Source organism: Xyrauchen texanus, chromosome 44, assembly GCF_025860055.1.
Source record: "Xyrauchen texanus isolate HMW12.3.18 chromosome 44, RBS_HiC_50CHRs, whole genome shotgun sequence".
NCBI lineage: Eukaryota > Metazoa > Chordata > Actinopteri > Cypriniformes > Catostomidae > Xyrauchen > Xyrauchen texanus.
Window position 1 is genome coordinate 21,395,761 of NC_068319.1, and position 25,129 is coordinate 21,420,889.

The window sequence follows — 25,129 nt, forward strand, 5'->3', positions numbered from 1 at the left end:
AAGACCCGATGCGTTCTTAAAAATGGCAGATGTTTAAGGATTAACGGCTGAAAACAGATATATATGCGATGCTAGAAAAAACTAGCAGGCTACAAACACAGACTCTAGCTAGGTGCCCGCAGCAACCGGTAAAATACACGCAGATGAAACAGGAGAAAAGCGGAAAAACCTGAAACGCGGTAATACACAACATCAACATACATTTCTCTATTAACATTTAGTCACTCTTTGGTTCTCGGGACACGTCAACACTAGACTGGCGTGTGTCACTCTCTCATGGATCTTATCTGGATCCTTCTAATATTTTAAGCTTCTGTCTGTATACACCCGCTCCATTTCTTCTCTATTTCTGTACTTCCACAGCTCCACACTGAATGTTTAAACCCTTTTTCCTCCACTAGATTCCGATAAAGATTTAATAAGGCATGGTACTGCATCGTCTACACTCAAAGCTTACGATATGAAAGCTTTTTGATTTGAAACTAATAGCACCTAATAAACAAGCAAACAAAATCTAGAGCAAATCGTTTTCCTACAAATTAATGTCTACATATGTGGACCTCAAGACTACACTGGGAATTTTTTTAATAACATTAAGCTATAGAAAATCTGATTTGTTTTTTCATAAAATTGTTTATTATGTTTCCAGGAGCATTATTTATTCATGTTTTTGATACATTACAGAGTAAACAATTCTTTTTTTTAATCCCCTTTTCTCTCAATTTGGAATGCCCAATTCTCACTACTTAATAGATCCTTGTGGTGTCGCAGTTACTCACCTCAATCCGGGTGGTGGAGAAAAAGTCTCAGTTGTCTCCACTTCTGAGAACGTCAATCCACGCATCTTATAACGTGGCTCGTTGTGCATGACATCGCGGAGACTCCGCATGTGGAGGCTCATGCTACTCTCCGCGATCCACGCACAACTTACCACGTGCCCCATTGAGAGCGAGAACCACTAATCGCGAACACAAGGAGGTTACCCCATGTGACTCTACCCTAGCAACCGGGACAATTTGGTTGCTTAGGAGACCTGGCTGCAGTCACTCCGCACGCTCTGAAATCGAACTTGTGACTCCAGGGGTTGTAGTCAGCATACTTGCGGAGCTACCCTGACCCCCAGAGTAAATCATTCTTATTCAAAGTAATGACCAGCATCATACAATCACTGCCAACCATGTTAGAATAAAATATAGGATTACAAAATTCTGAATCTATGTACTGATAACCATTGTCTCGTGTCAGCCAAACATGTTGAATGTTCCAAACATCATCTGCTGCCTGAAACAGAACTTTTGGTTGGATTATAGGATTGCATTTAGCAGCACAGAAAGCCATATTATGCTCCCTTGCTCACTATTTAGTGAATGACTTAACCTCCAGTGTGCTGTCTGCCTGCACTGGTCTCAAAACAGTTAAAAATGCAACTTATTTTCATCCTAAATCCATAAAAAGCCACTGAAAGCAAATAATTTTCAGCTTTTGGATGAACCCATTTTTTCTAAATAAGAAAATGAACAGTAAATACAGTATGTAGGAATACATTTACTACTAATGTTAATGAATAGAATTGTATTGCACAGAGATAACAAAATTAAACAACAAAATGTGCTTCAAGGAAATCGACAGCATGCTGTTGTGCCACGTGACTCAGTGTGGCAGAAGTTAACCCTTTAAATGACAGTCTAGAGTCTTGCGAACAGTATTCAGTCGTTTTTTATATGCCTTTAAATTATGCATTGCATATAGCGAAGCCAAAATACATTATCCACATGTATGGATGTGAGGTCGCACAAGGTTAAAAAAAAATACAATACAATGTATTATTGTATTGTGCAACACTACATGTTGTTCTGCAAATTTCTCAAAAGATTAACATTTGCAGCTACTGACCTTGAGGTATGGTAGGTTTAGGGTTAGGGTATGGTTAGGTTAAGGATTATGGCTGAGGTAAACAGTGTAAAAATTTAAGTACAATGCAACAACAAGTATGTACATGATGAGTGTGTTATATCAAATGCTTAAGTACACCTAATATTACATGGGTTCAACAAATAAATCTAACAAGAAAAACATACAAATGTTACACATACATAAATCTGATATTTTACCTTATACAAACATAATTAATCATATGTACTATATTATTTAATGTTACATATATGAACCTGGACATTTTATTTTGCCAATGTGTGAACGGCTTGTAACGCAACATAAAAAATTAGCCCTTCCCGGACTTCCTAGGTTGCATATTAAAGCCTGTAGGCTGGTATTCATGCAAAGAGAGTGGGTCGCTTTCGCCAGGAAAATCCAAAGTATGTGAAGTATATGCGCGCTCCCGAGAGCCTTGCCTCAAACAGTAATAGCTTATCTTCCGCTATTAAACAGTGACAACAAACTGCAACACTATGTAACGTTATCTTAGAGATGGAATACAGCAAATGTCCGTCTCCCAGCACAACACAGACTCCTACACAAACTATAGCTTTATAGAAAAAATGTATCTACTGAATCCCGTCTGGCTAAGCAGGAACGTGATCGTGGTCAAGCAAAAACTAGAGTAAACATCGGCAAGCATTTGATTCCTGGAGGGACCTCCGTTCGGTTTTGTGGATCAAAACCGACCCTGAATTGGCGTTCATCATATTGGAGAGGTAAGCTTACATAACTGCAAAGCATGTGAAATATAGTGCCATAAGGATTGATGTGTAATTTTAGCTAAACTACAATAACACATAAAATTAATGCTAGACAATACTCAAGATAATGCAAAAAGACCAATTCATTAGTGTAACATAACTTGGTTATACAGAAAATATATACATTCCATTATTATAAAACTTCCATCTGGTGCACTTTGAAAGCAAAATTAAGAGGTTAGTGTTGTGCTCTTGTAAACAGTTTTGTGCTCTTTAAGCTGCAGTAGGCAACTTTGAAATAAATTGAATTGTGAGAAACAGCACCCCTAATTCTTCCCCATATACATGATGCTCTTCACCCCCAGCCAGGGTTACTTGACAGCTGTTCACAAACAGAGCGAAGGCCTGCCTTTCACTGAGACTGTGGGGCTAACTAATTTCTCACAGGGCCTCATTTAACTTAGACACCATGTTTATATAGAAAATAAGTTTTTCAGTGAATAAATACTACCTACTGTAGCTTTAACAATTTCGTGCTCTAACAATTCTAAAAAGCAGGGTACAAACTAGTGATGTCAGTTTCAGCTTTTAATCTTTTAATGTTACCTCAGACTGCTAACGATAACTAGCCAGTGAAGCTGTAAGCAGTGTAACATTATGCCAATTAACCTAGTAATGCTAATTTAATTTACGTTAATCATCATGATTTTAACTTTTGCTTCTTTTGTAACCCAGCCAACCTGTAGAGCTATTATATTACATTATATATTATTACATTACATTACATTACATTGTATTATACTAATTATATTATGCAATAGTAAAATATTTCTGCCTTAAATTCTTCACTTTCACACATTATTATAAGGCTCTCTGATTAACTCACAAGCCCTTTTTTCTCATGAAGGAAGACTTCAAGATTCTCTTTCTTGGATGTTATCATCTCCACAGAAATAGAGCAGGGCATCTCCTCTGTCTCACTGCCTGTTATTAACACTGCTTGAATAAACCCACAATGACCACGGATATTTGACATAACATGGCTGTTAAGTGAAACTGGAGTGCTTTGCGTTCACTAAACTAATACGTTTATACCTCGTTAAAATTTTCGTGGGAGTTTGGTGAAAATCTCTGTAGATGGTGTGCACATCAGAGTGCTTGAGAAGGGATTCATCTTCACATGACGTCCGCAGTGCGGTTCCCTGAGATGCTCTGAGTTCAACTGAATGAGACACAAATGTTTTTTCCTGCACACATGAGACATCATGCAGGGAAAGACGAGGCTGAATCCAGCTTCTTAAGCAACTGCTTTTTATTTAGTAAAAATGGCTTGGTGCTTTGAAACTACACAACTATCACTGGCAAGTGAAAAGTTAATATTTACTTGTTGCCAGTGGCTAATAACAGACATTTTTTGGTCACATAAAGCGAAATCTACTGGCATATGCGAGTGATTTACTCACAATGTAGAGTGCTGGTTAACATTACTTACCTCAAAAATGGGTCATCTTCCTCAACCAAATAACGTTAGACAGACCCAGGAATACTCCAATAATCTCTGTCTGTGATACGTGCCTCTGAGTTCGGTCTGGCATATTCTCCCGTAATCCTGAGACCGTGGTCAGGCCTTGTGGCCAAGGTTTCCACCACCCCTTTTAGGGATCAAGTGTTGAACTTGCAAGCGCTGCCCAGGGAGGAGGCAGACCCAGCCTTGTCGTTGCTGTGTCCGGTACTTTGAGTGTTTACTTGGACTGCACAGAGAGCTTTAGACGCTCTTAGTAGCTCTTTGTCTGATTTGGGGGAGAGCAGAAGGGGAAGGCTGTCTCCAAACAGAGGATTGCCCACGTGAGCGTGAATGCCATCGCCTTAGCATACCAGGTCCAGGGCACGCCGTGCCCCCTGGGAGTATGAGCACACTCCACTAGGAGTGTGGCATCCTCCTGGGACTTGGCGAACAGGGTTTCTCTAACAGACACTGGCAGACCAGCAGGCTGGGTGACACCTAATACCTTTGCGAGGTTTTACAATATCCGGGTTGAGACAGTTTCATCCCGTGTGTTAGCAGGTACAAACCAGTAAATATGCAGGCAGCTGGCTGGGTGTACCGCTTACAATTAGCGCCTTTCCCCTCCCTGAGGGAATAATGTGCGCTTTTTAGTCCATGTGAGTTCCCGTGACCGGCGAACCCTGGATAAATTTCCTCCCCCAGCACCCAAATTCAATGCCATGTCCAGTACTAGTGAAGTAAGCACTGTCAGGTCAGCCCCTGTACTTGGGATAATTGCTCCATATGTGGTGGTTCCCTGTCGGTAATCGCATATGAGGTGTTTTCCACGGTACGGTTTCCCTGATGGTAAACCCATGTCTTCCCTTGGGCAGAGCCACCAATCGCTGTGCTTGTAGAGCTCCTCCCTTCCAGGTAGGACCTACTGCGGGACTTCTTTTCCTAGTGTGGTACTTCCCTGTTGGTAAGTCCATGTGATGTGTTCTCCACATGTTAACCTTCCTTTAGGCAGGATGTGGTATCCGCAGTGCCCTTTTTCCCATGGGGAAAAGAACCCCCCCGAGGGACTATGCGAATTATGTGTGGCATTGGGAAGGTTACAATGGGGCTGTGTGCACTAGTTACCGCGGTAGCCTGCCTACATCTGCACCTTCACCGTTTGATCTTGGTTACAGTTGTAACCTCTGTTCCCTGATGGAGGGAACAAGACGTTGTGTCCCTCCTGACATAACACTGAACTACCCGCTGAAATGTTCGGGACTCTGTCACGGCTCCTCAGCACAAACCTGAATGAGTGAACGCAAGCCTTTTATGCAAATTCATGCAAATTCCACTCACCAATTTTCATTGGCTTTTTCTCAAATATCAGAGGTGATTGGGGCTCCCAAGTTCGACCCCTAGTGTCACTGCATCAACACTATGTCTCATTCCCTCCATCACGGAACAGAGGTTACATCAGTAACCGAGACGTTTTCATAGCATATAAACTACTGCCAACTAAACTAATTCAAAAGGAAAAAATGATCGAAATAGGACAATCTAGTATAAAATGTACTAAAATGTATTTAAATTAACTCAAAAAATTCTAAACTATAACAACACTGCCTGGTCAAACTGGTTTATGCTGGTTTAGTGAGTGGATTAGCACTACATGGATGTGAAGTATGAAGCATGTGAATGCCAAGTATAAATATTCATGAGAAAGCTTTTTATATTGTGTTTTTGGCGCACATTAATGAGTAGTGTTTAATCATAGTGTGTATTTTTTATTATTTATGTTGCCATTGTTAGTTACAAGTCCAGTTACAGAACATGCATTAATTAACGTTGCAATATTACACTGAATTTGGAAAGAGGACAACTCAAAAAAGTGGAAAACCAACAAAACGTATCAGGGAAATACAGTATGGATGCTTATTTTGACACAGCTCTTGCCTTTCACCTCAACTGTGAGTAATGTAGCATGTGGCAGTGCTGGGAGCCACAGATAATGATGGAGTCTGGGCTCCATATGTTCAGCTCACACGCTAATGTGTCCATCTGTAACCTGTCAGGATTTCACATTCCAATCACTAAAAGAGTTCTCTGTGAAAGTCAGAAATGAAATGTGGGGAGAAGTGCATATTTTGCTGCTTGACAGAAAAAAAGGGATTGATATGTCTCCCACAGATCACTACGTTCACTTGAAACGCTGTGGTCAGAAAATGGCAATTGTTCCACGACTCCTTTCAGAAAATGTCAGAATATCCTTCAGGGGCTTATTTTAGCATGAAAAGGTGTACAATAATAATACCAAAAAAATAATTGCAACGCTTACCTCAGGAAAAAAAAAAAGATAATTTGTGAAAGCACAGCACATCCTAGTGGATAAAGAGCACCTCAGCTCTTTCTGTCTTAGCAGTATCTGTACACAAACACAAATCAACGTATTGTTGCCTTAAATCAGTATATAAATCCACTATACATGAAATAGCTACTACACGTAAAAAAACAAAGGTATTGGGTCAAAAACAATGCATAAACCAATTCTCAATTTCAACTTATACATTTTTTTTTATTAAAACCTTGTTTTAAATGCACATCAACTTAATTTTTAAAAGATGACATGTAATTACATAAAGACATTCAGTATTTGCAAAGAATTAGATATATTCAATTAATTGCCTGGTCGGCAATAGCTACAGACATATTTCAGAAGGAGGAATGTAATTTCTGTCATAGAGCATTTATAAATATCATGTGCTTTTAACTCTCAGAACCAATGAAAGAAATAGGCTATATACTGCAAAAAGTAGAATTTATCATATGGAAATGTGTGTTTTAAATAATCAAATGAAAAGCGAGTCTGAACTGAAATGTTCACTTTAACTGTATAATAGTTTACAACTTTAAAGCTCAATTAATGTTAAAATAACTTTTATATTCAGTGTAAGCAAAAGGACCAGACTGTAGCGCACTGTGATATGTAATTAACAGCTGTGACCTGCAGTGAATTTTAATAATTTCCTTCTAGTCGCACTTGGAATTACAAGAATCATCAGTTTATTAGATTCTGCCTAAAAAGGACACTGATGCAAATAATCACACTGGTTTTACACTTGATTTCTCATTAAATGGCTCAAACATATTATTGGACACTGGAAATAAAAACATATGTTTACGATGAATTGTCAAAATAAACAAACCCACACACCATCAGAGAAATGAAAATGGTGGAAACTTTAACCATAAAGTAACAGGTGACTAAAGGTTATGGAGTGAGGTTATTTCTTTGAAAGGGTTAACACTTCAATTGCCAGTCTTATCAAGTACAAGATGGTGCATGACAACAAACTGATCAATGCAATCCTTTACTCCACAACTATGGCATTGTACTGTTAAAATTGTGTGTGGAATTCATATGAATTGTGTCATTGGGATGGTGGGGTATATGAGGTAGGTATAAATGGATGAAGAGGAACAATGATTGTCAAGAAAAGCAGTCCTTCAATCAAACTTTTCAGTAAAATATTACATGGAGGCATTCAAGTGCATCTCCAATTTGCTTCACATCTTTTAGTCTACCTTTAAATGTGGTTTCTAAAGCAACAGCAGGGTGCCGAAAAATGTCCTTTATTATTTATTCACCATTTGATTGGCAACTCTAGTGCTTATTGCAATCTTTTTAGAAGACAGTTGTGGTTTTGTCCACCCATCAGATCATTTCCATTAGTTAGGGAGAGGAGTGCTTGTTTTTGGGTTCTGTTCTGCTGCTTGAATGGTGACTTCCTGTGTCCCTTCTTATCTTGACCATTCAGATGTATGTTGAGAGGAACAATGTTGTTTCCAATCTAACATCTCTGCTGGAGAAGATAATGCTTAGAATATGAAGATAACTTGTAAGCTGTAGAGGAAAGCTGGAGACAAAACATTTAGCTTATTTTCTCTATAAACAAATGTAATCATCCAAAATGATTCTAAACAATTTCCTAATATTTAAAGTAATAGTTTACCCAAAAGCTTTGTATTTTTTTCTGAGAAATATTGACTACTTTTAAGATGCTTCTATGGAGCTTTGTTGTCTTCTTTTAGCCCACTTCACTTTCATTACATGGAAAAGAGGGTTTGGAACGTGGCTGAGTAAATGACAGAATTTTTGGGTGAACTGTTCTTTTTTAAAGAGTGTAAAGCACTAAAAAAAGCAGTCCATGGCAACATAAATGCTGTTTTTAAGACATGGAACTAATTCCCCATGAATTTCTAAAGTGGTAGAGACGAGACAAAAACAGACATAGCTAATCAGCAATATGAATGGTGTACCTCCTGTCAGCAATCAGAAGAGAACGGTGTCAGGCTCTGGGTTTGGTAATGCTATGGAACTCTTTTGAATCTCCAGAGAAAGGAGTGATTCTTGCTCACAGTGAGGAAATAGAGCAGCGGGAGCTATAAAGAGTGGAACAGAAACCTTTAAACCACCCGGAGGGAAAAGACCTCAGGTTACAAAAACAGACGCAGATGAATGAAACCAGAAAGAACAAAATGACTTAAATCTGATATAATTAAAATACTTTGAAATATCTTCATGATTACTGAAGAGCTGAGAAGGATTGAGATCATATTGCCGACTTTGGTAACAGATTAAACTTCTATCTTCGAAATTTGACACTCACAACCCTTAAAAAATGTACCATGGTACAGTGATGAAATCAGATTGTAATACCTTGTTACTTTGATATATGGGCCTATTACCATTTATCAATTAAGCCAATGGTTTTGACTAAAGTAGTTTACAATATTGATATGCCATGGGATTTACATGGTACTCTAAATTAGAATACCATTTTAGTACTATGGTTTATAGTAAAAAACCAGGGTAACACCATGGTACATTTTGTATGTTTTGCTAGTGAAGCAAAAGGCTTCCAGTTTTCCTGAAGATTTACAGTATTTTCCCTACTGTAAGACATAGCTATGCTGTGTATACACAGCAATAATTTTCTCCTACCTTTTGGTTTCAGGTCTAAATCTGGCCTGTAGTCATGCTTAGTTGTTCTGCTTTGCTTTCCTTGATTAATGAGTTCTCTATGTAGTCCTGAATTGCTTATTGAAGCTTTGGGGCCCACAGGATGCATAGGGACATAGGCAGAGTTCCACTCATAGCTCTCATCCACAAAGGCTCTCCTAGGTCTAAAGCCAGAAGATAAAACAAGCTTAAAATACATAAAATTATGTTGAATACAGTAATTACTGGTATCGCACTGTGCTTGGTTATCAAATTAAGGTGCAAAAGGCCAGGAAGAGTATTTAAAGAAGTAACAGCCTACCCTTTGAATAATGTTTCATAAAATAATAATTTCTTTGCTAGCAAAGTGATCTAATTACAAAATAAGAAATACAAATTATAGACATCAGCAGATATTTTGTGTTTAATATAACTTAAATTTTACCCTTGAAAAAAGTACTGTGGTGGTTCATTGCCATGAAAATAGCCATGAAAGCTGGAATGTGATGTGTTCAAATCACAAACAAACCAACCAACCATGGTATTTACATTGAACTTCAAAGAGTACCAATGTATTACCATTGCATATGCCCACATAAGTTTTTATTACCATGGCAAATGTCCAAAATACATGTACTAGAGCTAGGTATAACTTTTGTAAAAGTTATAAATAACATAGCATTACCATGGTAAATGCTATAAAAACATGGTATGGAGAAAGACAAAGAAAAGAGAGACTTCGTCTTACCTTTCTTGCAGTTCATGCTCTTGTAGGGTTGCCTCATCTCTGTCACTGTCCTGTGTGGTCTCGGGTGAGCTGGTGAGAGATGGGCTGAGAGAGAACTGCCTGCTGGTAGGGGCATCCATGCTGCCTCGGCCACTGCTTTGGCTTGCATAGCTCCTATAACTTCCTTCCGTCTCTGAATTCTTCCTGTATTGGTTAATTTCCACATCCACCTCCTGCACATCTTCATCTTGTTCATCTCTCTCGTCATCTTGGCTTTGGCTCTGGCTTCCAGATGGTATGGCTGACAGAGAAGGGCAATAAGACAAAGGCCAGCTTGAACCCCCTGGTGACAAGGTGGTATGAGCGTGATGTCCTGATGCTAGGTTTTTGCGGGACTCTGAGTTATTGGTAGAGCCACCAGAGGCTTTAGAGGCATGAGAGTTAAGGTTTTGCAATTTACTTTCTGAAGGTACAAGTGAATCTGCTTTCAAATTGGGACTACTTTTCGTTTTTTCTGCCCCAGAGTTAGGCCTGCTTGCAAAGGGGGACATTGTAGAATCTCGACCAAGTGTCAGAGAGTCAATCCAGACATCAGGGGGCAAAAACTGCTCCTTGTTTGTTTTAGAGTATAAACTTTGGGTGCTCTTGTCTCGATTCCAAGTGTTTGACCCCAAACTTTTTGTCTTATGAAGCATTTTTCCATAGACATCTCTTGGAGACCCAGTTCTGCTCAACATTTCCTGGTTTCTCCTTGAAACTGCAATCCCGGACTCTAACTTTTGCTCTAAGGATCTGTTCTGTTCAAGCTCTGATAATCTTTGTCTGTCATAGTCTAAAGTCTCGTAACTTTGGTTCGAGCCCATTATAGACCTTGAATATGGAGACCTCAGGCTCTCAAGATCAGGACCATCCGCACTTATCTCCGAATAGTCACCAGGCTGATTCATCTGTCTGGTGCTTCTGTCAATTGTCCGCCCCTGCTGATTGTCAGAGGATGAATGTGTATATGTGTCAAAATGTTGTTGACTTCTACCGATTCTCTTCTGACTATGTCCTACACCAACATGAGTCTTTTCCACTTTGTAGATTGAGGCCCCACCTATCACTCTAGCAAGATTTGAATCAACAGGCGTTCTGCAACTCCTATGGTCCCATGTGTGTGATTTTTGGAGTTCCCCTCTGTCTAGACTTCTAGACCTTTGGTTGGGTCTCTGAACTGTATGATAACCATGTGGATTCAGGCTATATTTGTTGTCCTTTCCGTAGGAGGTATGTAAAGGCACCAAGCTGGCAGAAGAAATCCTGTGCCTTGCTTCCCATGGAATGCAAGAGGCAGCTCTTCCCTTCAAAATGGTAGTATTCTCTAATAAAAGGCTTTGTCTCATGGCTTGATAGTTGCTCTGAGGTGTTGAAGTTTCTCGTGTTGGATACATTTCTCCATATATGTCAGATATCTTTCCATGCATAGATGGATTTTGTTCAAAAGTGTACTTGCGCAACTCCCGTTCAAGCTCCTCTCTCTCACGTGCCAAAGTCAAACAACGGCTCAAGTTTCCTTGTTCCCTCTCATGCTCCATCTGCAAAACCAGGGTACTTGCTGTAGAGTGGCTGTTACCTCGTTTCTGGGATTGGCGACCCAAAGTCATTTCTGAATCGGGATAGAGAAAAGAGCCACTGCTATCTGAACAAATACTTTTCTGGTCTTGTCCATTCAAGAATTCTTGCTCATGAATAGGCATGTAATGGCCATTTAATGAGAGATGTTTAGCCATAACTCGAGTCCTGCTGGAAGATGGAATATCTGATCCGTAAAGTGGAAGATCCACAGAAAGGACAAATGGTGGCTTTCTTTCATCCCTGTAGGATCTCAAAGACTGGGTTTTCTGGATTGCAAAGCTCCTATTTCCATCTGACGAGTGGTGAGAGTTTTGACTCAGGTTCCGTTTTATTTTAGAACTAGTAACATCAATGTCTTCACAAGTCTGGACAGCAAAGCAGCCATCAGGCCCTCGGTTGATGTACTCAACCGAATTCATAGGGGCAAGAGATGCCCATTGGAGGTGGCTCTCATTGAGTGAATGGTGGGATGGAGGGTTAGCTTGGGGCAGAAGATGTTGTTGCTGACCTTGAAAATCACTGCGAATAGACTTGTCAAGGGAGGAGTGATCGGAAGAAGAGGAAGTGTTAGAGAGTGGATGATCTGGTAGGAGCTGTTGTTTCAAGGTGTTGTCAAAGCTGCTTAGGTCAGATCTGAGACACACCAGGAAGGGGGAGGAATAGGATAAGAATTTAGAACATGGTTGAAATTAATGGCATGATATAATGAAAATATATCATGAAGTAGGATGGGTGCACTTACTTGACAGGTGGGTTCTTATTTATTGCAGGAGGGAGATCTGAAAGGAGGGAACAGATTTTACAATGGAATGAGGGACAGGTTAAATGATCATGAATGATGAAGAATAACATTTTGACATGAGGTAAAAGAGTGAGAGCCCCCTCTAAGGTAAATAAATTGTGGCAGATGGTCATAAAAGTTCTAAGTGGTAGATCAAAGTGTTGTTTCTTTACCCTTTATATTCTGTCTGCGCCTTTGGCCCCTTCTGTGAAATACGAAACAAACTATTGCCATGGCTAGGATAAGGGTGAGGCACAGCAGTATCACTCCACCCATGACACCAGCTATTAGCTGATCAGGAAACTCCAGGAGGTGGGGGCTAGCTGGGGGCATGCCCATTCCTGTGGAATCCAGGAATGATTGGTTTAATGATTGGATGTTGTTTATAAAATTAGACAAATAACCTTTGTAACAAAACCTAGTGAGCTGACTTGCTGCCTTCTTAAATAGGCAGCATGCTAATCATCATGGAACCAGAAAATTGACAAATCTGGAACACTCTACATAGGCAGTTCAACACAAATAGCGATCCAAATGGGAAGGAGACTCGCAATTGATTTTCATTTTCGCATTTTGCTAAGCTAACAACATAATATTCTAATAAGCAAGAAAATTAATTTCACCCACAAATGTTTAGTAAAATAATAAATGTATTATTTTGTCAGTATTTACATAAATAAATGTTTTTTTCACTAAGCTTATGGGAGTGCATTCTGAGATTGCATTTTCCGCAAAGGATACATGTGATGCTGCCATAGAATTTGGCCAAAACAAGAGGTTCCTTTGGAGGCAGCATATTTAAGTTGCCTAACTTCGGAAACAAAAACACTTTGGAAGTGCACCAATAAAGCCATAAAATGCTGCCTCCAAAGGCAGCTCACTAGGTTTTGGAATAGAACATTTGTCTTCCTAACATATAACAAAAATATAACAAGAATAGCAACTTGTGTAAATAAAAACTGACCGATGGTGGAGACACTGATCGATGGACTGGGAATGCTAAGTTCATCTCCATGCCGAGACAGAAGCCTAAGTTCATACTTGCAGTCCTTTAGAGCGATGGAATGATAGACAGTGAGAGGGAAAAATGAAAGAAAACGTAAGAAAGAGTTAGATCTATAAAATCTTCAGAAATGGCAAGCTGGCTGATTCATGCAAAATGAAGATGTGAAAATCGAACTCTCAAAAATATCTTTGATCATGAAAACATCATGTACCTTACACAACCCCCCATGAAAGAATTGATTCTTGGTTGGGCTAATGTGTTCTTTCAGATTAAGCCATTCCTGCCCTTCAAGACGTGATTGGACAACAAAACTGTCAATGGGTGGAGACTTGGACTGGGGCAATGACCACGACAAAAGAATTCCCTCTGAGCTCTGATTGATTGAGAGACCTGTAGGTGGTTCCAGCTTGCTCACAACAGGAAGTGCATCTGTAAAGGAGTATCATATTAAATAAGAGAGAGATATCGAGTTGAACAGCATGTATCAATTCAGTTACCCACAGCGTGTAGCAAACACACAGATGGTATAACATTAACTTGGGTCAGCATGAGGTAGCCATCACAAAGGCTAAGTGTTTTAAATATAAATTAAATCAAAATTGTCCACGTCTATTAGCTCTGAGTCTATCTATAAGCATGTTTTATCTTAATAGTTGCAGATATGCACATTTAAAATTGACTGTCTTTCTCTTTCTCAGACCAAATTTATGATTCATCTTGTGCTAAGGGATGTATACCATTTTTTGTACAATAAAAGTTTCACTAGAATGTCCCTCTTCCTTTAACCACTAACCACTGATTATAAATAGCAAGTAGCAAATTATGATTAATATCTGTGGTGTAAACTAACAGCCCTTTAATATGTCCCAACCCAACTTCCTATTTCAATAGTAAATATGTCAACACAGGAAAGAAAACTGCGCTTGTCAAGCCATTTCATGGAATCTTTACAGTTTCTAATGCACAGCTGATGTTTACCCAGTGTTGTGATTGTGATGATCTCACTGAAGGGCCCAGTGCCAACTTTATTTTGGGCCATGACACTGAACTGGTACTCAGTGGCAGGAAGTAAATTAGTGACCAACAAATTGTTCTCAGTGGACAGGATTGGAAAAGACAACCACTCCTGTTTTTCATCTGTCTTTACTGCTGACGTCTGCTTAAACCTGGACAGTAAAAAAGGGTATTTGTGAGTTTTCAAAAGAAAGATATATAAAAGCAAACAAACGTATGTTGTTCTATCATAATGGGGGCATTCCATTAACCTCTATTGTTTATATAATAAGCTCATTACCCCTGAACCTCACACAAAATGTTTTGGATTTTTTTAATTTCAATGAAAACATTATTTAATATGTTTATTACAGTTTTATTCATTGGAATAATGAATAAACCCCACAATGTAGGTGATTTCATTTCAGGTTTTTCTATCCTTGTGGTCGACATTTGGTCCCCCACTTTCACAAAGGTAGTAAACACTGTCTGACAAGACAGACACCTACCACACAGTGAACTTCTGGGTATATCCTCCATCAAAACCAGCTTCCCAGGACACATTGGCCTGGTTCATTCCTGGGATCACAGACACTGAGGACACTGCATGAGGACTTGTACCTTTGAATCAGAGAGAATGAGCAGGAAATAAAATATGTATGACATACAGTATGAACACATGAGGTGTGACAGTAAGATTATAGATGTTATAGTCTTACCCAGCACAAGCACTGTTGTTCTGGCAGAGACAGTAGCCACTTGGTTGGTGGAGCTGCACTCCCACTCCCCCTGGTGGTCTTTATTAAGAGGGTGCAGAATGAGAGAGCCATTCACCGCACGAGTAAACAGCGAGTGAGAGGCTGCGCCAAACTAAGGGGAGCAGTGCATGAAAGCGTAAAGCAGATAATGTCATTAAATGCTCATTTTAATTGTAAATTGATTTCCTGCTGTAAGGAGATGCTTTATAATATGTGGAGGAATTGAAAATTCTTCATTAAGTTTTTTGTGTGCAGGATTGGTACTGTATAATTGTATCTAATGTGAATTTCCATGTTGATAAGCACAGTTTTATACATGCACTTTGAGCATATGTATTGTCAACAAACATCACAGGAATGTTCAGAGTGCATTTCAGTGGGTTTGAAATCAGATGTGAAGCTTGTATTTTTTTATTAAAGGGGTCATATAATGGTACATGCACTTTTTCAAGTTGATTGTACTGAAATGTGTGTTGGCTGTGCCTGTACACAACCATCCTATTATGATAAAAATCCATCCAGTGTTTTTGTTTTAATCTCCTTATATATTTTCCCCTGCCTCAAATCGAGCCGTTCGACCGTGTGACGTCACACGGTCGGACGCCCCTCCCAGGATTGTTGATTGACAGCAGTGTTTCAACACAGACCCCGCCCTCACTCGTGAGCGAGCTGTCAATCATAGTCCGTCATCATTGTTGATACACTGGAGCAGAATGGCGCCTAAGCGATTGTGGTGTTCTGTTCTTCGGTGTAATAACGAACACAGCAGTCATTTTGATGTTCCTAAATCTGAACCGCTGAATACGCAGCGGCTGAGTTTTGTTTACGATGGGAATATACGTCAATGCGTTCATGTTTGCGCGAATCATTTTTCACCAGACTGCTTTATAAACGAGGGTCAGTATAAAGCTGGTTTTGCTAAGAAGCTTCTGCTGAAAAAAGATTCGGTACCAACTATTTATATTCCCTCTGCACCTCCAGAAGAAGTAAGTGTAACGTTTTATTAACCTTTATATTAATCTTTGCAAATCACTTGCACGCTTCACAATGAATGTGGCTAATGTTTACATTCAGGGTACATTACATTACACAACGCGTTATGGTTATTGTGTTATTAAAAACCGTGTACGCAGGTGTTACAGTTAACATGGTAACACTAAGTTACACCTGGTTTACTTGTATGTTACTGATTAAGAAGCTGTTTTTGAGCAGGTAAAATTTGTGTTTTCTTAAAATACTAATGAGAATTTTTAATAAAAGTATATTACAAAGTTTTCATTTAGACCCTAAAGATTCATATTAACTTGCACAAAAATGGCATTATATGACCCCTTTAAAGCACTTGCATTAACACTTTAAGCTCTGAGGGTGTTTTAAAAGATTTCCTGTTTCAGTGACATACAAGAACAAGTGTTCGGTATCCTTATAAAGAAAACTTTTCAATTTTTTTAATAATATTTTAATGATAGATTATGATACATTCTGAGACTCTCAGTCTAAGAAACTGCTGAAAAAGCTAAATATTAACTTTTCATTATTATTATTATTCTGATTTGACATTATTTATATATGTATAAATAAAGTGTCTCAGAAAAAACTTTTGTTTTGTTCCCAATCAAGACAACTGTATCTGAAATAATTTTTTGTGTTGACACGAAAAACAATCAAAAGTGATAGCATTGCAAAAATATTTTATCATAGTGTCCAAAAACATCTCCATGTGTCCAAAACCCTCTCCAAATGAATAAAACTTAAAAAAATAATTAATAAAAAATGAATTACACATGCAAACACAACAATGACCAAAGGTATCCCAGGTGAAAAAGACGTACAATTAAGTGTATTAAAAATGCATTACATTATATTTGTATTGTACTAAAAACATATTTAAGTACATTTTTAATACACTTAATTGTACGTCTTTTTCACCTGGGATGCATAGCATGCAGACATGATTTTAGTAATGAGATTTCACAGAGTGAGCGCTTTTTTATGCATCGAGTCTGTTTGTGTACTTGGCGCCATCTCCTGGTGGCCATATGTAACATTGTGCTTCGTGTGGATTATCTAAAGATCTTTTCATCCGATTTATGTTCCATTTATTTTTTGTGAGGTTGATAAGTGAAAACTCTGCATATAAATCACTCCGACATAATTGTCATGGACATATACTTGGCTAAAACTGAACAAGTGCTTTGAAATTTGCAGACAAATCAAGTGTTCAGTTTTGATCATTAATAAAAACAAACGTCACTTTACATATTATTGTAATTGGTAAAAACATTAAACTCATCAAATAGCCATCTGTCATATGTTAGCTATGTTGAGCTTTCTATGAGAGCTTTCCAATAACATATGACAGATGGCTATTTGATGAGTTTGATGTTTTTACCAATTACAATAATATGTAAAGTGACATTTGTTTTTATTAATGATCAAAACTGAACACTTTTGATTTGTCTGCAAATTTCTAAGCACTTGTTCAGTTTTGGTCATAATGCCTGCATGCAATGGAAAGTAAAGCTTCTAAGCTTTCAAACGAAACCTATTTTGAGTTGGTCTAGACTGTAGTTATTAATATTTTGACTTTTATTTTCTCGCGGGCCCATCCAAGCTTTCCAAGTGTTCATTCTTAATTAATTAATTTGAGGTGTGATGTTGAAATCATCCTTCAAACTGTGGGACTACTGCTATTTTTGCTCTACATAAGTTTGCTCCATGTCAACTGTATTTTGCTGATAGTTACATCAAGGCCCTTTCTGGTATTCTTCATTGTACCATGTAAAGTTCATGGATTAACCAGTGTTACATAGTCATGACAGGAGGTGAAAGAATGGACATACTGTAACTTCGCATTTACATGTTTAGTAAGCAATCTTGTCACACTAGTCTCACTTAAACATACAGTATATAATGTTTAAGTAGTTATACTTTTGTGTATTTTAATGTGTATCCCTTTGCATTGCCTTATCCAATTTACTTCTATTGTAAGTGCATCACTGTAAACACAGTACAACGGAAAAGTCAAAATAGTTTTCTGTGATAAAAGTTGTATTAACCCAGGAACATTCCTACAACTAAACATGGTATTCTTCATGGTAATTAATATTGTTACAATAATTATTTGATTACGTATTATTTATTTTGTGTCATAGCATGAGTGGTTGTCCCCTTTTTCATCTAGGTGAAAAACTGTGGGAAATAAGGCTAAACTATCTTATGGCAAATATTGTCATTTTTGTGTGTTTTTCAAAAGGTAAATAAAAAAGAAGAATATTCAAAATATCTTCGCTCTGACAAGTAAACCAAGGGCAGAATTTTGAGATGTGTGGAAGAGCAGATTGACAATGACAATCACCTTTTTCCAGTTGACTTTTGGAGACGGATTACCATTCATCTGACAGGGTATGACAAGCATCCTCCCCACTTCCTGTCTGTATTCCTTACGAGGTGACATTTTAAATGATGGAGGATCCTAAAAGACAAAAACACAAGTTTAAGGCTCTTAATTTATGGTTCTACAACTTAAGAAGATTCCAGGGATACTTGAAATTATTTGGATTTTGCTTGGTTAAACCATTAAATCTGTACAACTTTAAATAGAAGTTACAGAAAGGAATAAATAAAAAATATATTAAAAAAATATGTATACATTTGTACATTTTGTCAATTAATATAGGTGAAACTTGTATCTAAAAATATTTTGAGTCCATCAAATTTCTCATTTAATCAAATCAATATCAAACTAAGTGCAGTTATAATATAACAGATAACTGCTTCAGTAATGAGGCTGAGGAGGTATATACTACAAAAATGTTTGAGAAGCACTATTCTAGAATACATGTTCACCATATCCGATTCCATTTTTCTAATTTATCATATTGACCAATTCTATAATTGTATCAATGACCAATTGAAGCTATCTCTTAAATCCTTTCATGTATAAGAATTATAGGGAAAAAACATACAGTATATACTCTAAAAATCCCAACCTTTAGTATAACGGTGGTGGGCTCAGACTGGCCCATTGTCCCAAAGATGTTGTATGGAGTACACGTGTATACACCTGCAGCATCATCATTGGCAGTTGTTATAATGATAGAGCCTTCTGAGGTCAGTGTCCATCCAGGATACTGTTGAGAGAGTTTCATGGTGATTGTTTTTTTTAATTATGCTCTTTGGAGAGCTTTAAGACTTGGAGTGAGGTATAAATGCGCACAGTATGACGTCACAATAAAATCAATATGTTAAGTAGTAGTACTTAAAAGACTTAAAGCACTTAGCTACAGACGTGTGCTAATAAAAATAAATTACTTATAAAAGGCTAAAGTGTTTAATTAAGTTGAAAAATAGTGGGGAAAGGAACAAGCGGTTACTCACTATGTCTAAATCCAGTGGATTTCCATCTTTGATCCAGTCAACACGTGATAGTGGAGGTTCAGCTCTGACAGGGCAGGAAATGATGCCTTTCATATCTGTCGGGAGGAAGGTCAGCTTGGGCATCTGAATCACCTGAGCAGGGTCTGTTAAAGGAGGGCACATTTTAACTCATCAAGAATTGCTATGTGGATCGAAAACAAGCATAGAGAAAATACAGTGGCTACAAAAAGTTTTTTCAATTAAACATTTATGAATGTCATAGCATTAACACAAAATCAAATCAAGTGTCATTTATTTTTTTTTAAATAATAATAATAAGAAGATACCATAAGAAGATACAGGAATTTTCAAGCAAATCATTTAATAAAAGATGTTTGTTAGGTTCGAAATTGGAAAGCAAGAGATATACTGAAGACAGCAAGACACTTTCTGATCATAAAATATTAATGAAAGTTGGAACATAATTCATAGAAAAGGTCTTTAAATGCAATAAACTTTTAATTCAAAAATGTTTTTAATATATGTTGAAATTTATATTAGCTAAGGCACTTCCCATCATATTCATTTACAAACACACTATTCAATAATTATTCATTATTAAATTTGCATGAAATATATAAATGACTATGAATTCCTGCATTTATATTAAATTTAATTTGGTGCAAAATTAAATAATGAATCTAGATTTCCTTTGCAATTCCTAGTACAAACATTTCAACAACATATGTAAATATATTTATAAACAATGTATAAAAAAATGCATTACATTTTCATTTTGCATCAAATCATGACATACATTTAAACAAAGGAATACATTACCATTTTATATTTTACATATAAGTCAGTCAGTATTAAGCCTCTATTTTTTAACTGTCATTTTTTGCAAAGTCGAAGACATTCCCTATTAAGTAACTTGGGGTTAAGTGTCCTACTCAAGTGCATAATTGTTCATGGACTGCATCTTGTGAGATATGAACCTACAACCTTTCAGTTACCAGCCCAGATCTTTAAGCACATCATTACATTTCACACATAAGCACTTACACTGCACAGTAAGGACAGCTGAGGCAGAAGGGGACACAGGAAGTCCATTAGTGGGTGTGCAAGTGTAATTTCCGGAGTCCCCTGGAGTCAAGCATGATATGAGGAGTGTGCCGTCCACTATGACCTTTATACGAGACTTCAGAGACCTGAAAAACACACAAACACATTCATACAGTAAATGCAAAACATGCCATTTTTCTAAAAATGTAAATCTTAATTATAAATGTCTAGTTTGAGAAACTCACTCAATGTGGTAAATGTCTTCTCCTTCTCTTTGCCACACATAAGTCATGTTGGGTGGGTCAGCCTCTGCCTGGCACTTCAGCTTGGCATCCTGTGACATGTTGAGAACAGTGTCCGTTGGAGGAATTATGATCACCGGGGGGCCTGTTTTAAGAATATAAACTTTTTAAGTAATATTGCAATAGATTGGGAAATTCTTCAGATAAATTCAAGGCTGAGTGACATGTCATATATGGATTTCAAGTGAGATTTCCACACTAATGGCTTACCAAAGGTTGCAAAAGCACCACTAGATGGCGACATGTGAACATAAACGTTAATAGCTGACTTTCACAACACAATAAACATAAACAATATTGTTTATCATTCTAAAAAATTACAATAATAAGCTTGGGACAATAAAGCTAACTTACCAATGACTCTGAGCTTTGTGATGTGAGTTACATTTCCTTCTTTATTGAAGGCCTGACACTGATACTGGCCAGATGTTTCTCTGCGTACAGCATGGAAAGTTAGACTTCCGTTCATGAACTTCAGGATTAAAATGAGAGATAGAGTGAGTGTGAAAAGAGGAAGAGAGACTAGAAAACATAATAGGAAAACAGTATTTTAGCTTTGATCCTTCTATGCTGTTGTGATGATTTCTGTGGCTTTTAGTACCTGTATTTTTATCTACTGTATATGCAAGTATAGTCGTAAAAGTAGACAAAATTAACTTTTTTTAACAGATATGCACATTTAACTCTATAGTATTTTTCTTCCAGGAAATTAGACCAAATATACTGATGAATGCATATTTAGATTTTTGTCAAGTAAAATACTCTATTACTGTATAATAATATCCCTTCACCTTAAAACCCCCTGAACCCAATGAGGTCTATAATACTGTACCTGGGGAAAACTATTCATTAGCATTACAATTCATTTCTGATCTATAATATAATTACATATTTGTGACTTATATGTTGCAAGAACTAAAGGCTATTTAAAAAAAGGATGGGCCCATTGATACAGTATTTTTCACCACAACGTCTTGTTTCAATAGGAAACATGTAAACATAGGGAAGACAATTGCATTTGTAAACTATTTCTTGGGGTTTTCAAATACAAAATGAATAGCTGGGTTGATCTTCACTAACTAATGCAAAATGCCCACCTTCAATTTGTTTTGAGGTTTGATTGGCGCTCCATCTTTAGTCCAGGTAATTATGGGCCGTGGGTTTCCACGGGCAACACACCTCAGTGTTAGTGATCTACCCACAAATACTTCCATGACAGGAGTTGGGGTTTCAGTAAACATAGGTGGTGCTAGAAATAGAAATAAGGCAAAATAAATTATAATATTTAGTGCTGTCAGTTGAGTAAAAATAAATTAGCGCAATTAATCGCATAATTTTTTGAAGTTAATCACGATTAATCACAGCTTTTGAAATGCTGAAATATGACACTATATACTGTATACTTCTTTGCTTGTCAAAATTCATATTTTCCATCTTAGGAAAGAAAACAAAACATTATGTAACCGTATAATTCTTTATTTACATTTCCCAAACAAAGCCTTCCATAGTATTAAGATAGAAATCCACTAAAATAGCACAATTCAAGTAACGTTAAACGTTTCCCAAAGTCTAAGTGGGAGTGAAAACAAATACCCACACCACATAGAAAATGGACAAACCATATAGCGTCAATCTTGTATTTATTGGATTTATATTTCATCTGTTAGAGTGTTTGTTTCTAACTTGCTATACATCCTCAATGGCATCAGATACACATTTTCATAGATACATTAAGAGAGCGTTCTCTGTCTACTCGTATGTGTAATACATCATAATGTTTCCCAGCTGTTCAAACTAACAAATTATCAAATCGCATCATTTTAAAATTATGTTTTCCAATTGAATAGACTACAGTAAATATTAAATGAAACAAATGACAATAAAATGTAAAGTAATCTCTTCAGTTACCAAAATACTTTTTGAATGTAACTATTGATTTACCGATTACCAATTATTTAAATTGTAACTGTAGTGTTATACAGTTATTTATATTTTGTATTTTAAATAAGTAACGTTGTTACATGTATTCTGTTACTGCTCAACTCTGACTGTAAGTACCCGCTTTGCTACAGCAATCACGAAGCTGCATTCATGATTCAAGTCAGGGCGTCAGCAACAGCATCAAGCGCCGGCACATGAAAAGTGCTTCCAAGATGTCTCATTCTGCATTTTGGGGATAGTTAAGACTTGACATGCTTCTGTGATAATTAAAATGCAGTACTTGATTTCTACTACAAATCTGGGCTTGTTGTGTACATCAAATAGCGTTAAGAGGTCCTTTCTCCATCATTTTATCTCTGAAGAGCTGTAACTGTTGTGTGTATGCTGTGAAGTGTGCGTCAGTCTAATGACTTCGGGCAGACACATCACAAAGGTTTCACCCTTACAACAAGTGATTATGCTGGTTTGTGCTGTATTAACCATAAATGCGCTAAACGCGATTAAGAACAATTTACGTGTTAAACTTTTTTTAATTAATCGCATGCATTGACGCGTTAATTCTGACAGCAATGACATACAATTTATGTTTATACTGGTTCGTACATGATCAATTAAAAATGATATACAATGAAGAAAATATATGTTTACAGTGCCCCCAAATAGAATATGGACTCAAGTGTTCCCTTTTCATAGGAATTTTTGCAAAGAATTTGAACCAACTTGTCCCAAGGTGATTTTTAGTGGATGTATTTAAATCTAAACAAGCTTATTTTGTGAAATGTTTTGATTGACAATTGTTCATGTGCTATCTTTCTTTAAAATAAATGCCACTTTGTTTGATATTTTGTTATCTTATGCAATGGCATTCAGAAATGTTTAAGAGTGGTTTAAGTGTCCAAATACGTTATGAGGTCACTGTACAGTTAGAAAGCCTAGTCATAAATTATTATACATTTTTCCATTCATTTTCCAGCTGTTGATTTAAACATTGATTTCATGACTTTGTTTACTGTGATCTTTAGTGAAAGACACAGTTGAGGAGTCCAGCAATGCTTCCAAGATGCTCTTTATGCTTCGCATCCTGTGACTCAAACAACAGAGCTGAAGACTAAACCTATTGTTACCACAGTCCTCAAATAGCTTCTGTAATCTGCGTTTAAGTGACGCTAAAGTGATCAGAGAACTGCATTTAAGGTGTGGCTGACACAAACAGGGCCTTCTCTCTCTCTCTCTAACAGGTGCACAGAGCACAGCCAGGTAACAAGTGCATGCAAACATGCCGGGCTGTGTATTCAGCTATTGTTAATTGCATGTTTGTATGAAGTCCTGTTTGAGTTGAGGACAGCGGGATGAATATAATGGCATTGTTACTTATCAGACATAAAGTGAAATGTTTTGATGATTTGATTCAAGGCAATATTGATTACTGGTATAATTGGATATTCTTTAGATCAATAATTCAGGCACCCTCCTCATGGGGCACGGTGATTCTCACCTGTGACGGAGAGTAGAGTCCAGCTTCCACTGCTTTCAGTTTCATCTGTCGTTTTGTCCAGGGGAAGAATTCGGCACTCATACAAGCCCTCATCCTCCAGGCGAAGCCCCCTTACCTGCAGTGATGTACCCTCGATGAGCGACACTCGGCCTGGGCATTATCAGGAAAAAGGGAGGGTCACAGAACCAACAGCTCAACAAGTAAAATTACATTTAAATTGAATTCAGATTTTTACACTTCAATAGAAAAAGTATTAAAAGGACAGAAAATAGAAAATACATTGTAATCATGAGTTATGAGTAGTGATATAATCATATGTCAGCCAGGCTGATATATTTAGATATTTTGAGACTATCAGCATTGGCAACTGTACCATTAGAGTGATTAACATTAGTTAAACTGTTGTGCCATTTCTACAATATACAGTACCGACAGCCTTGTGATTAGATAACATATATTTTATGTTTTTAACTTTTAACATATGATTACTTCTGAAATGTAATCCAGTAATGATTACAAAATAAACAACTAAAATTGTAATCAGTAATGTTGTCTTTTTGATTACACATTTTAGTTAATCTACTCAGAATACCTTTGAATTTCTTATTGCATGTTTTGACATAAATCTCATTTTACGTGCATTTAGTCAAAATGTATATTCCTTTCATTAAACATTAGCAAACATAAAATTAATAAACTAATAGGGGTCAATTTACATTCCAGATCTATTCAATTATTGAAATATACTACAAAAATGAAATGAATACAAAACAATTACTTAAATACACCACTTGTATGATTATAATTATTATATATAATTAAAATATATATATATTTTAAAATATGGATCACTTTTCAAAAATAATTTTCTTGTAAAATATTTTTTATTAAATATCAATATTTTGACAAGAAAAAAGAGAACCTTTTGTTCAGGTCATATGGAGTAATCCTGAAAAAAACT

At 37.0% G+C, this 25,129-nt stretch overlaps 1 protein-coding gene across 3 annotated transcripts in view; it reads right to left on the reverse strand.

Annotated features, from left to right (window-relative positions):
* Positions 1-5,912: 5,912 nt before the first annotated feature.
* Positions 5,913-25,129, reverse strand: part of LOC127636788 (protein turtle homolog A-like) — a 50,801-nt gene continuing 31,584 nt past the window's right edge. The window contains exons 4-22 of one of the 3 annotated variants that reach the window (XM_052117521.1): positions 24,169-24,318; positions 21,830-21,981; positions 21,087-21,204; positions 20,676-20,817; positions 20,431-20,576; positions 19,387-19,529; positions 18,999-19,139; positions 18,365-18,481; positions 14,968-15,118; positions 14,758-14,869; positions 14,234-14,421; positions 13,467-13,684; positions 13,214-13,298; positions 12,423-12,590; positions 12,211-12,247; positions 9,873-12,101; positions 9,128-9,309; positions 8,443-8,565; positions 5,913-7,982 (exon numbers count right to left, since the gene is read on the reverse strand). In XM_052117521.1, coding sequence (XP_051973481.1) covers positions 8,456-8,565; positions 9,128-9,309; positions 9,873-12,101; positions 12,211-12,247; positions 12,423-12,590; positions 13,214-13,298; positions 13,467-13,684; positions 14,234-14,421; positions 14,758-14,869; positions 14,968-15,118; positions 18,365-18,481; positions 18,999-19,139; positions 19,387-19,529; positions 20,431-20,576; positions 20,676-20,817; positions 21,087-21,204; positions 21,830-21,981; positions 24,169-24,318 — 4,589 coding nt within the window. In that variant the 3' untranslated portion in view covers positions 5,913-7,982; positions 8,443-8,455. Of the gene's footprint in view, positions 8,040-8,442; positions 8,566-9,127; positions 9,310-9,872; positions 12,102-12,210; positions 12,248-12,422; positions 12,591-13,213; positions 13,299-13,466; positions 13,685-14,233; positions 14,422-14,757; positions 14,870-14,967; positions 15,119-18,364; positions 18,482-18,998; positions 19,140-19,386; positions 19,530-20,430; positions 20,577-20,675; positions 20,818-21,086; positions 21,205-21,829; positions 21,982-24,168; positions 24,319-25,129 lie in introns of all 3 variants that reach the window. The other 2 variants (XM_052117519.1, XM_052117520.1) reach the window with 2 other exon arrangements.